The 13,602-nt window shown below is 44.0% G+C and overlaps 2 protein-coding genes across 2 annotated transcripts in view; one reads left to right on the top strand and one right to left on the bottom strand.

Annotated features, from left to right (window-relative positions):
- The window catches only part of pmm2 (phosphomannomutase 2), a 27,521-nt gene extending 20,329 nt beyond the window's left edge, over window positions 1–7,192 (bottom strand). The window contains exons 1-2 of the mRNA XM_070901745.1: window positions 7,074–7,192; window positions 6,362–6,473 (exon numbers count right to left, since the gene is read on the bottom strand). Of these exons, the coding sequence (XP_070757846.1) occupies window positions 6,362–6,473; window positions 7,074–7,160 (199 nt within the window). The 5' untranslated portion in view covers window positions 7,161–7,192. The remainder of the gene's footprint in view (window positions 1–6,361; window positions 6,474–7,073) is intronic.
- Window positions 7,193–7,342: 150 nt separating this feature from the next.
- On the top strand, window positions 7,343–12,280 carry tmem186 (transmembrane protein 186). The gene is made up of 2 exons (XM_070856704.1): window positions 7,343–7,525; window positions 11,441–12,280. Exons 1-2 carry the CDS (start codon window positions 7,502–7,504, stop codon window positions 12,170–12,172), a joined length of 756 nt encoding a protein of 251 aa, XP_070712805.1. The 5' UTR covers window positions 7,343–7,501; the 3' UTR covers window positions 12,173–12,280.
- Window positions 12,281–13,602: the final 1,322 nt, after the last annotated feature.

Raw genomic sequence — 13,602 nt, 5'->3', positions numbered from 1 at the left:
TGAAACGAAAATAGAGCAGACATTTTAAAATCCAGTACAGGGGTTTAACCAAGATGTTCACTTTCCTGATGCCATAATACAATATATTTGTCCATTCATGAACTTAATTAACATGGCTTGCTTTAGTTGTTGTTTCACTGTTGAACAATGTACCATCTACACACCAGAACAAATACTACTCGGGGAATTAAGGGGTATGGCGAGAAAGCAGGAATGGGGTACTGAAGTTGCATGTCCAACCATGAACTCATTGAATGGCGGTGCAGGCTCGAAGGGCCGAATGGCCTATTCCTGTACCTATTTTCTATGTTTCTATGTTTCTATAAGAAATTAAAACAGCCATCATTAAATAGTCTATGTTGCATTACTAAATATTTTATAACATAACAGCATATTGAATCACTCTAAATGTACTGTAACAAAGCTATGTAGTTGGTAGTTTACAAAAATGTATGGCAGATCAAGCGATTAGCCAAAGCCACACACAATCAGAAACAGGAATTGACTGATATTCCCTCCTCCCTAGCCCAGGGACACGAGGGCCAATCGCACCACTGACCCTGTTGGCAGCAACAAGAGTAATTCTATATTTAAAAAATCTCATTCACTATGTGTGCATATATGGAAATAAAAAGGCATACACTGTGGAGATGTCCTATTGAGAGCCAGCAGCATAAGCTGGGTGGGGTCTGGCTAAGATGGCCATCCACAGGTCCAGGTTAGACTCGGCCTGTGGGGGTGGTCGCTCCGACAGCCTGAATCTCTTGCGCCGTTTTATCCCCGACCGAGTAGCCTTGCAAAAGGAGCACGTGGTGTCCACTGGTACGCTCGAGGCCTTCCGCACAAGTGGCACAGCAAGGCAAGGTGGATAGAATAAACATGTTTTAAGTTTCCTTTAGTTTAAGTTTTCTATTAGTTGTGTCCCTCTTAAAAAAGGGGCACTTTTGTTAGGTTTTCCATTTGATGACATTGGGGCAAACATTATCTCCTTATAGTTTTAATCAAAAAAATTGGCATAACCTGAGCAGCTCATCTCAGTTCTCATTGGCAGATCCATATACTAAGCTCAGTTTACATCAATGGCTCTCTGAATCAGCAGGCTTGATGCAACACAAAGCCTTTTCTGTTTCCCTATTTATGTTGCACTTAAATTCTTACCGACCTTTTGTGGCTGAACAAATATTATCACTCATGCTATTATTTAAAGGTTACATTCAGAATATCAGTTTTCAATTCCACAATTTATTTTGCCATTCCTGAATTTCTATTGCAATTCCTACTCATCTGCAACCAGATGGCCCATTTCCTATTCTAGTATCAGACATGATAAAGCCACTATTGCCCCTGTCACTTCTGACATAGAAACATAGAAAATAGGTGCAGGAGTAGGCCATTCGGCCCTTTGAGCCTGCACCAATAAGATCATGGCTGATCATTCAACTCAGTACCCCTTTCCTGCTTTCTCTCCATGCCCCTTGATCCCTTTAGCCGTAAGGGCCACATCTAATTCTCTCTAGAATATATCCAACGAACTGGCATCAACAACTCTCTGCGGTAGGGAATTCCACAGGTTAACAACTCTCTGAGTGAAGAAGTTTCTCCTTATCTCAGTCCTAAATGGCTTACCCCTTATCCTTAGACTGTGTCCCCTAGTTTTGGACTTCCCCAACATCGGGAACATTCTTCCTGCATCTAACCTGTCCAGTCCCGTCAGAATTTTATATGTTTCTATGAGATCCTCTCTCATCCTTCTAAACTCCAGTGAATAAAGGCCCAGTCGATCCAGTCTCTCCTCATTATGTCAGTCCAGCCATCCCAGGAATCAGTCTGGTGAACCTTCGCTGCACTCCCTCAACAGCAAGAACGTCCTTCCTCAGATTAGGAGACCAAAACTGAACACAATATTCCAGGTGAGGCCTCACCAAAACCCTGTACAACTCCAGTAAGACCTCCCTGCTCCTATACTCAAAACCCCCAGCTATGAAGGCCAACATACCATTTGCCTTCTTCACTGCCTGCTGTACCTGCATACGAACTTTCAATGACTGATATACCATGACACCCAGGTCTCGTTGCACCTCCCCTTTTCCTAATCTGCCGCCATTCAGATAATATTCTGCCTTCGTGTTTTTGCCCCCAAAGTGGATAACCTCACATTTATCCACATTATACTGCATCTGCCATGCATTTGCCCACTCACCTAACCTGTCCAAGTCACCCTGCAGCCTCTTAGCATCCTCCTCACAGCTCACACCACCACCCAGTTTATTGTCATCTGTAAACTTGGAGATATTACACTCAATTCCTTCATCTAAATCATTAATGTGTATTGTAAATAGCTGGGGTCCCAGCACTGAGCCCTGCGGCACCCCACTAGTCACTGCCTGCCATTCTGAAAAGGACCTGTTTATCCCGACTCTCTGCTTCCTGTGTGCCAACCAGTTCGCTATCCACATCAATACATTACCCCCAATACCATGTGCTTTAATTTTGCACAGCACTCTCGTGTGGGACCTTGTCAACAGTCTTTTGAAAGTCCAAATACACCGCATCCACTGGTTCTCCCTTGTCCACTCTACTAGTTACACCCTCAAAAAATTCTAGAAGATTTGTCAAACATGATTTCCCTTTCATAAATCCATGTTGATCTGGACCGATCCTGTCACTGCTTTCCAAATGAGCTGTTATTTCATCTTTAATAATTGATTCCAACATTTCCCCCACTACTGATGTCAGGCTAACCGATCAATAATTACCCATTTTCTCTCTCCCTCCATTTTTAAAAAGTGGTGTTCCATTAGTTACCCTCCAATCCACAGGAACTGATCCAGAGTCGATAGACTGTTGGAAAATGATCACCAATGCATCCACTATTTCTAGGCCACTTCCTTAAGTACTCTGGGATGCAGACTATCAGGCCCCAGGGATTTATCAGCCTTCAATCCCATCAATTTCCTTAACACAATTTCCCACCTAATAAGTTCCTCCTTCTCACTAGACACTCGATCCCCTAGTACTTCCGGAAGGTTATTTGTGCCTTCCTTCGTGAAGACAGAACCAAAGTATTTGTTCAACTGGTCTACCATTTCTTTGTTCCCTATTATAAATTCACCTGAATCTGACTGCAAGGGACCTACGTTTGTGTTTGTCTTTGTCTTCACTAATCTTTTTCTCTTCACATACCTATAGAAGCTTTTGCAGTCAATTTTTATATTCCCGGCAAGCTTCCTCTAATACTCTATTTTCCCCCTCCTAATTAAACCCTTTGTCCTCCTCTGCTGAATTACAAAATTTCTCTCAGTCCTCAGGTTTGCTGCTTTTTCTGGCCAATTTATATGCCTTTCCTTGGATTTAATACTATCCTTAATTTCCCTTGTTAGCCACGGTTGAGCCACCTTTCCCGTTTTATTTTTACTCCAGACAGGGATGTACAATTGTTGAAGTTCACCCACGTGATCTTTAAATGTCTGCCATTGCCTATCCACCGTCAACCCTCCAAGTATCATTTGCCAGTCTATTCTAGCCAATTTACGTCTCATACCATCGAAATTACCTTTCCTTAAGTTCAGGACCCTAGTCTCTGCATTAACTGTCACATGGATTGAGTTAGAACTGGTTTGTTAGGAATCAATGACCTTCCCTTCATCATAAGAGTGTCAGCTTGGCTCAGTGGGCAGCGCTTGCATCGGAGTCATAAGGTTGTGGGTTCAATTCTCACTCCAGGAACTTGAGCACATAAAATTAGGCTGACACTCCAGTGCAGTGCTAAGGAAATACTGCACTGTTGGAGGTGCCGTCTTTCGGATGAGATGTTAAACCGAGGCCCCGTCTGCCATCTCAGGTGGACTTAAAAGATCCCATGGCACTATTTTGAAGAGCAGGGCATTTATCCCCAGTGTCCTTGCCAATATATATCCCTCAATCACCATAACAAAAAATAACAGATTATCTGGTCATTATCACGTTGTTGTTTGTGGGAGTTTGCTGTGCGCAAGTTCGCTGTCGCGTTTCCCACATTACAACAGTGACTACACTACAAAAGTACTTCATTGGCTGTAAAGCACTTTGAGATGTCCGGTGGTCGTGAAAAGTGCTATATAAATGCAAATCTTTCTTTATAAAGTCAGAAGTGGAGATGTTCACTGATGATTGCACAGTGTTCAGTTCCATTCGCAACTCCTCAGAAAATGAAGCAGTTCATGCTCGAATGCAGCAAGACCTGGACGGCATTCAGGCTTGGGCTGATAAGTGGCAAGTAACATTCAAACCACACAAATGCCAAGCAATAACCAACTCCCCATGACATTCAATGGCATTACCATCGCCGAATCCCCCACCACTAACATCCTGGGAGTCACCATTGACTGGAAACTTAACTGGACCAGTCACATAAATACTGTGGTCAGAGGCTGGGCATTCTGTGATGAGTGACTCACCATCTGACTCCCCAAAGCCTTTCCACCATCTACAAGTCAGGAGTGTGATGGGATACTCTCCACTTGCCTGATGAGTGCAGCTCCAACAACACTCAAGAAGCTCAACATCATCCAGGCCAAAGTACCCCATCCCCCACCTTAAACATTCATTCCCTCCACCACCGGTGCACCGTGGCTGCAGTGTGTACCATCTACAAGATGCACTGCAGCAACTCACCAAGTTTTCTTCGGCAGCAGCTCCCAAACCCGCGACCTCTACCACCTAGAAGGACAAGGGCAGCAGCCGCATGGGAACACCATCACCTTCAAGTTCCCCTCCAAGTCACACAGCATCTGACTTGGAAATATATAATTGTTCTTTCATTGTCGCTGGGTCAAAATCTTGGAATACCCTACCTAACAGCACTATGGGAGTACCTTACCACACGACTGCTGTGGTTCAAGAAGGCTGCTCACCACTACCTTCTTAAGGGCAATTAGGGATTGGCAATAAATGCTGGACTTGGCAGCGACACCCACATCCCGTAATTGAATAAAATAAAATCGGGAGATGGGGAGAATGGGGTAGGAAGTGCCGGTTGATTGATTGGGCGAGGAAGAGCAGCAATTGTGTGGGTTGGGGAAGCTCCAGTCCACAATCAGGGATGGGAGCAGAATTGGCAAACTGGGGGGGTGGATAGGGAAGAGAAAAGAAGCTCCAACTGGCCGAAGGTTTCCTCGGGTGATTTGGGGGAGCAACTCCTGGCCCACGAGGGATGCTGAAAAAGCCACTAATTCTGTGGAGACAGCTGTTCCCACCTCCGATGAACTGCCGGGAATCGAGCCTCCCCCTCGTTTCTGTCAAATTTTTAAGTTGCGACGCTGATGGTGTCATCAGGTCACGACTTTGGTATGGTTCAGAGGCACCAGCCTGCCTTATGCGGAAGGCTCTTCTGTGCCCTGAATTATGCACTTTAAATTTTAAATGTGCGGTAATGGGGTCGGGTTGCGCGTTGCTGATATATTACCCCCCCGATTGGAAGGTGGGGCTTTAGATCTCGAGGCCATTGATTCAATAATATTTTGCTTCTTTAACTGAATCAATGCTATTTAGAGCACTGATTCTGACAGTTATAAACCAAAGGTATAATAGTGACTTAATGTTATTTGATAGACTATGACTTTATGTCTTTGAATTAGTGTTGTTTTTGTGATCTATAATATTTGTGTTATTGGATCCATGGATTGGTGAATTGACATTACTGGGCTAAAGTCACAGTATCCAGACATCAAACCCCCCACCCAACTCCAGAGAAGTGGTACAAGAACACTGGTGGAGGGTGTCACACACGGCTTGGGTTTTTGGACCTTGCTTGGACATCCTGGCCACTTGTTAAGCTTACCTAATAATTTAAATGTTCAAAGAGTGCATAAGCTTTCACTGAACATTTAAATTTTAACCACTGGGGGGCGAGTTCTGATAAAGCATGTAACCTCTCCAAGGCAGGAGAACTGCAGTTTGAGGCAGGCAGTAAAAACGGGGCTGCCCAGCTGGAACCATACTGCAGAATAAATGCAGCGCGAGTCTATTATTGTGATCCAAGTTAGCGACTTTGTTATTGATGGACTTGTGGCTCCATCATTTCCTGTCTATTTGCTCATTGGTACGCTGGCGCAATTGCCACGTCTTTATTGTTCTGATTGGTTACCTCAAACAGAACCTTCACCATCGATTCGAATAAGCTTCACAAGTTTTCAACAGTTGAGATTTATTTTAAATCAAATGCTGGATAGGTCGCAGGTGGTTAGACTTTGTCATTATCGAGCTCTTCAGTGATCGCCTTTACATTTGTATGAAAAAGCGTGTAAAGTGGGAGGGAGATTGACAATGTGAAGCTCGGTACAAGGTGCAGGTGCCCGCCTCACCCTGTGTACAATAAACTCACCCTCGTCTCCCAGCTGCTCTTTAATTTTATCGAGGTCAGAACCGCCCACAACTCCAACTTTCACTTTTTTCTTTAAGCGTTGCATGAATTCATCCATGTCCAGAGTGATTTTCTAAAGGGCGACAGCAGTGTGTAAATCAGTGCAAGGTGCCGTATGAAAGACCACAATTTCAAAACCGAACCTACCCACTTTATGGACAAGTTTCTTTAAAATGTATGGATATGCAAAGGCGCTGAAACAAGGTTTCCAACAAAAGTGCATCAAAAGCTGCACTGGAGGGCATAGTGGACATGGGTGAAAACATTTAATGTTTTAAGTTGCTTTGTTACCCACATTACAACAGTGACCACACTCCAAAAGTACTTAATTGGCTGTAAAGCGCTTAGAGACGTCCGGCGGTCATGAAAGGCGCTATATAAATATAAGTCTTTCTTTTTGTTTTACGGTTTAGTTCTTTATTAGTTGTGCCTTTAAAAAAGGGAGGGGGCACTTTAGTTAGGTTTTTGGTTGGATGACACTAGGAAATCCCAGTGTCGCCTTGTGGTTTTGTTGAGTAAAGGTCCAATCTGTGTGTAACAAGAGGAAAGTGCTCCTTTGGACAACTCCACATGAATGGGCCGGGCCGGGCCCGGCCCGCCTCCCATTCACGCCGGCCGGCCGGCCGCTCCCGGGATTGAACTCTGTCCACCGGCCCGAGGAACCGGCACCTACCTGCCGGGCTTCAGTGAGGGTCCCATCCACATCAAACAAACACAGCACGCTCCTGTCCTGCTCACAGTCTCGCCCGCCCGCCGCCATCTTGCGCTGTTGTCAATGACTCCCAGGCCGGCTTTACCCCGGCCCCCAATGCGCAGGCGTGCCGTGCCGCGGCCTACGCCCCCCGCTGAATCCTGGGAAATGTAGTGCCGTGCGCGGGGTTACCGCGGGCCGCAGGGCGGGCGTTGCCGAGGCAACGGACTACACTGCCCAGAATGCACGGCGTTACGAGGAGGGCCTCGATCGCCGGCGCGGCACTGAAGGCACTGAAGTTGTGAGGGAAACCCGAGCTGGAGAAATATCTGCAGCCGGCTGCGGTTAGATTTGTCGGCGAAACTCGACGCTCCGCTGCTTGCCGACCGCTGCGGGACGTGAAGGACGCCATGTATCGGCTGGCCCTGAGCAGGGTAGGTGCACTGGGTGTTGTACACCACTGCCCCACACCATGGCTCGCCGGGCCACCGCACAGCCTGCTGTCAGAGAATCAGAGCAACTTACAACAAGGAAGGAGGCCATTGGGCCCATCGTGTCCGTGCCAGCCGACCAAGAGCTATTCAGCCTAATCCCACTTTCCAGCTCTTGGTCCATAGCCCTGTAGGTTACGTCACCTCAGGTGCACATCCAATACGTTTTTAAATGCTCTGAGAGTTTGTGCCTCCACGACCCTTTCAGGCACTGCGTTCCAGAGCCCCACCACAGGGTGAAAAAATACATTCTCTAAACCTCCGACCACTGACTTTAAATCTATGGTTATTGACCCCTCTGCTAAAGGGAATAGGTCCTTCCTATCCACTCATAATTTTATACACCTCAATTAGGTCTCCTCGCAGCCTCCTCTGTTCCAAAGAAAACAACCCCAGCCTATCCAGAGGCTGCTCTTCAGGGAAGGAGTGACTGACTGCCCAGGAGCTAGAGCAGATATGTTCTGTGTAATGAACCACTGTTCTGTCATTATGAAGTATAATGCAACTTACTGACCCCAGCCCCCTTCTGGCAAACCCTGTCCACGGTACTATCCGTAGGGTGAAGATATAAAGGATCCCCTTGGAATGAGTGAATTTCAAAATCAGATGGAGAGTGAGAAAGTTGGATCTCAAACCAGTGTACTAAACTTAAATAAAGGAGACTACAGAAGTATGAAGGCAGAGTAGGCTAAAATGGACTGGGAAAATAGATTAAAGTGTAGGATGGTTGATGAACAGTGACGTACATTTGAGGAGATATTTCATAACTCAAGAAAAATATATTCCAGTGAGGAGGAAAGGTTGTAAAAGAAAAGATAGCCATCCATGACTAACTAAAGAAATAAAGGATGGTATCCAATTAAAAACAAGGGCATACAAAGTGGCCAAAATTAGTGGGAGGACAGAAGATTGGGAAGCTTTTAAAAGCCAGGAAAGAATGACTAAAAAAATGATTAAGAAAAGGAAGATAGACTATGAAAGTAAACTAGCACAAAATATAAAAACACAAATAGCAAGAGTTTCTACAAGTATATAAAAAGGAAAAGAGTGGCTAAAGTAAATGTTGGTCCCTTAGAGGACGAGACCGGGGAATTCGTGATGGGGAACATGGAGATGGCAGAAACTTTGAACAAATATTTTGTGTCAGTCTTTACGGTGGAGGACACAAAAAATATCCCAACAGTGGATAGTCAAGGGGCTATAGGGGGCATCTTCCACACCCTCAATTGGAGTTCAGGACTGGAACATCGGGTCCTTCATTGAAACACCTGAGAATTCGTGAAAGCAAGTCATCCTCGTTCGAGGGACTGTCTATGATGATGGGGGGGAGAAACATAACACAATCACTGAGGAGGTGGTACTCAGTCAGATAATGGGACTAAAGACGGATAAATCTCCTGGACCTGATGACTTGCATCTTAGGGTCTTAAGAGAAGTAGCAGCGGGGATAGTGGATATATTGGTTATAATTTACCAAAATTCCCTGGATTCTGGGGAGTTCCCAGCAGATTGGAAAACTGCAAATGTAATGCCCCTATTTAAAAAAGGAGGCAGACAAAAAGCAGGAAACTATAGACCAGTTAGCCTAACATCTGTGGTTGGGAAAATGTTGGAGTCCATTATTAAAGAAGTAGTAGCAGGACATTTGGAAAAGCATAATTCAGTCAAGCAGAGTCAGCATGGATTTATGAAGGGGAAGTCATGTTTGCCAAATTTGCTGAAATTCTTTGAGGATGTAACGAACAGGGCGGATAATGGGGGACCAGTGGATATGGTGTATTTGGACTTTCAGAAGGCATTTGACAAGGTGCCACATAAAAGGTTACTGCACAAGATAAAAGTTCACGGGGTTGGGAGTAATATATTTGCATGGATAGAGGATTGGCTAACTAACAGAAAACAGAGAGTCAGGATAAATGGTTCATTCTCGGATTGGCAATCAGTAACTAGTGGGGTGCCGCAGGGATCAGTGTTGGGACCCAAACTATTTATAATATATGTTAACAACTTGGATGAAGGGACCGAGTGTAACATAGCCAAGTTTGCTGACGATACAAAGATGGGAGGAAAAGCAATGTGTGAGGAGGACACAAAAAATCTGCAAAAGGACATAGACAGGCTAAGTGAGTGGGCAAAAAATTGGCAGCTGGAGTTTAATGTTGCAAAGTGAGGTTATGCACTTTGGCAGAAAAAATCGAACAGCAAGTTATTATTTAAATGGAGAAAAATTGCTAAGTGCTGCAGTACAGCAGGACATGGGGTCGTTGTGCATGAAACAGTATGCAGGTACAGCAAGTGATCAGGAAGGCCAATGCAATCTTGGCCTTTATTGCAAAGGGGATTGAGTCTAAAAGCAGGGAAGTTTTGCTACAGTTATACAGGGTATTGGTGAGGCCACACCTGGAATACTGCGTACAGTTTTGGTTTCCTTATGTAAGAAAGGATATACTTTGGAGGCAGTTCAGAGTAGGTTCACTAGGTTGACTTATGAGGAAAGGTTGAGTAGGTTGAGCCTCTACTCATTGGGATTCAGAAGAATGAGAGTTGATCTTATTGAAACGTATAAGATTATGAGGAGGCTGGACAAGGTGGATGCAGGAAGGATGTTTCCACTAATGGGGAGACTAGAACTAGGGGGCATAATCTTAGAATAAGGGGCCACCCATTTAAAACTGAGATGAAGAGGAATTTCTTCTCTGAGGGTTGTAAATCTGTGGAATATGTTGCCTCAGAGAGCTGCGGAAGCTGGGACATTGAATAAATTTAAGACAAAGATAGATAGTTCCGTAACCGATAAGGGTTTATGGAGAGCCGTCAGGGAAGTGGACCTGAGTCCATGATCGGATCAGCCATGATTGTATTAAAAGGATCAGGGGTATGGAGAGAAGGCAGGAATGGGGTGCTGAAGTTGCATGTTCAGCCATGATCATATTGAATGGTGGTGCAGGCTCGAAGGGCCGAATGGCTGCTCCTGCACCTATTTTCTATCTTTCTAAAAGGCAGAGCAGGTTCGAGGATCCGTATGTCCTACTCCTGCTCTTATTTCTTATTTTTTTGGCAAAGAAGAAATATATTTTATATGAATAATACATTCTTTGAGCCGTGGCTCAGTGGGTAGCACCCTCGCCTCTTGAGTCAAAAGCTTGTGGCGTTCAAGCCTCACTTCAGAGATTTGAGCATGAAAATCTAGGTTGACACTCCAGTGCAGTGCTGAGAGAGTGCTGCACTGTTGGAGGTGCTGTCTTTCAGGTGAGATGTTAAACCAATGCCCTGTCTGCTCTCTGAGGTAGACATAAAAGATCCCACAGAACTATTTTCAAGAAGAGAAGGGTGTCCTTGCCAATATTTCTCCTTCAATCAACATCACTTCAACAGATTATCTGATCATTATCATATTGCTGTTCGTGGGAGCTTGCTGTGTGCAAATTGGCTGCCGTGTTTCCTACATTACAACAGTGACTACACTATAAAAAGTACTTTGTTGGCTGTAAAGCGCTTTGGGATGTCTGGTAGTCGTGAAAGGCACTACCTGTATATAAATGCATGCCTTTTTTTCTTGTTTGGGATGGGCAAGGAACAGACGTATGTGAACTAAACCTAAAATACTGATAATTTTATTTGGAAAAATATTGAAACTTGTTTGCAACATTGGCAGTTTTAATCGTTCATTTAAAATCCTGCACAATTCTATGTACTATGCAAATTTGGTTGTAAGCCACAATTAACTTAATTGTTGAATTATGTTGTTTATTGTTTGTTATATAATATCCTCGTACCGGGATGTGATTTATTAAAACTACAGTTCATTGATATTTGTTATAAGGCTTCAGTTTACAGACTGACTTTTTGTTTGTTCAGGTGACAGTTTTTAAGAACATAATCAGCTTTTGTCAAACACCTTGTCAATCAAGATCTTTGTTATCTGTGCGTGCCTCAAGTATCCAAATAAAGGGTTGGCTTAATACTTGTGCCGTGGTACATCTTCAGGAAACTGCACAGCTCCATCTTAAAGCACATGAAGGGCATAATACAGCAGGAGGACAAATTCAACACAGGCATATGTCTGTTGATAGTCAGAAGCACAGGACGCAGCCAAAATCCAAATTTCCGGATAATGAACACTTCACAATGGTATACAGGTTTCAAGGAATAAGATTCTTGAGAGCTATTTCACAGCTAAAAATCCTGCAGACTGGCATAACTGTGACCCTTCTACCCACGGTTTATTACTTTTACCTGCAGGAACTGGTTCAATATGCTCTGCTTAGTTATATCACTGGATTATCAGGTTTTGCTATCATCATGCTTTATTGTATGAGTTACTATCTAAGACGTTTCATAGGGATGCTGTATCTGAATGACTCGGGCACCACACTGAAGATTTCACATCTGACCTTTTGGGGAAAGAGGAATGACTTTTACGTCCCAGTTGAAGACGTCATGCCGATTGGAGATGCGGGGGATGCAGCAAATGATATTATTCTACAGCTCAAACAGTACAATAGCACTGAGGTTTTCTACTTTACAATTAAGTTTGGTCAGATAGTTGATAAGCAAAAATTCCTGCAAGTATTTGGTGGAATTCAATAAATAAACAATTCCACTCATTGGTCTCTTGTTATAATAATTTGTAAAACAGTATGTTGGACAAAATTAACATCTGCACAGATGTTTAAATAAACTAAGCCGTAGAGAAAATGCTTTTCATTTTATTTTTAACTTTACATCATGAAATTATAGGTTGTGAAATAACTGAAATAGTTAATACAGATTAAAGGAGCTATTTTACTGTTTACACAACAGTGGGCACAGAAGATATAAATAATTATAATTCAGAAATCCCATTAGCAGAATGAATTCTGTAGGTACTGGAAGATTCATTTCCATCCTCTATACTATACACTTTTCCTGATGAGAGAGCAGGCAGGCGACCTGCCTAAACATTTAGTTCCACAATATCTTACAGTATGAATGTATGCCACAGTGGCATTATGTAAGCTAAGCATGCACTGTCTCCTAGTCCAGTTATTGGAGCAAACCCTGTAGAGATGCTAACTGTTGTGGTTTGAACTTTCTCTCTACCCTTGTGTTCATGGCAGCAAGGTAGTTTCTATAGGTAGATAACAACTTGCATTTATATAACTAATTTAATGTAATAAAATGTTCCAAGGCGCTTTACAGCAATGTTATCAAACAATCCACATAAGGAGATATTAGGACAGGTGACCAAAAGCTTAGTCGAAGAGGTAGGTTTTAAGGGAAGTCTTAAAGGAGGAGAGAGGCAGAGAGATTCAGGGAAGGAATTCCAGAGTTAGGACCTGGACAAATGAAGGCATGGCCGCCAAAGGTGGAGCGAGTAAAAATCGGGGCTGCGCAGGAGGCCAGAATTGGAGGAGCACAGAGATCTCAGAGGGTTGAAGGAGGTTATAAAGGTAGGGAGTGCTGTAGCCATGGACGGATTTGAAAACCAGGATGAGAATTTTAAAATTGAGGCGTTGTACTGGGAGCCAATGTAGATCAGTGAGCACATGGGTGATTGGTAAACGGAACTTGGTGCAAGTTAGGAGAGTATTGGAATAGTCAAGTCTAAAGGTATCAAAAGGATTAGATGAAGGTTTCAGCAGCAGAGATAGGGGCGGAGGTGACGGAGCGGATATGTGGTCAGAAGCTCATTTCGGGCCCAAATAAGACTTCAAGGTTATGAACGGTTTGGTTTAGCCTCAGACAGTGGCCAGGGAGAGTGATGGAGTTGGTAGCTAGGGAACGGAGATTGTGGCAGGGTCCAAAGACAATGGCTATACTCTTCCCAATATTTAGCTGGAGGAAATTTCTGCTCATGCAATGCTGGATGTCGGACAGCAACATGAGAAATCAGAGCCAGTGGAAGGGTCGAGAGAAGTGGTGATGAGGTAGAGCTGGTGTCATCAGCATCTGACGTGTTTTCAGATGATGTCACCGAGGGGCAGCAAGGGGCGAAGGATAGATCCTTGGGGGATTCCAGAGGTAATGGAGGGGTAGCT

The sequence above is a fragment of the Pristiophorus japonicus genome, chromosome 15 (genome assembly GCF_044704955.1).
Source record: "Pristiophorus japonicus isolate sPriJap1 chromosome 15, sPriJap1.hap1, whole genome shotgun sequence".
Taxonomy (NCBI): domain Eukaryota; kingdom Metazoa; phylum Chordata; class Chondrichthyes; family Pristiophoridae; genus Pristiophorus; species Pristiophorus japonicus.
The sequence above is the reverse complement of the archived record's forward strand: the minus strand, read 5'-3'. Positions and strand labels throughout refer to the sequence as shown.

Excerpts from the sequence above, each read along its gene's own strand:
- tmem186 (XM_070856704.1), top strand. The coding sequence starts at position 7,502 with ATGTATCGGCTGGCCCTGAGCAGG. Across the intron at positions 7,526-11,440 it reads ATCGGCTGGCCCTGAGCAGG|GTGACAGTTTTTAAGAACAT; the intron begins GTAGGTGCACTG and ends TTGTTTGTTCAG.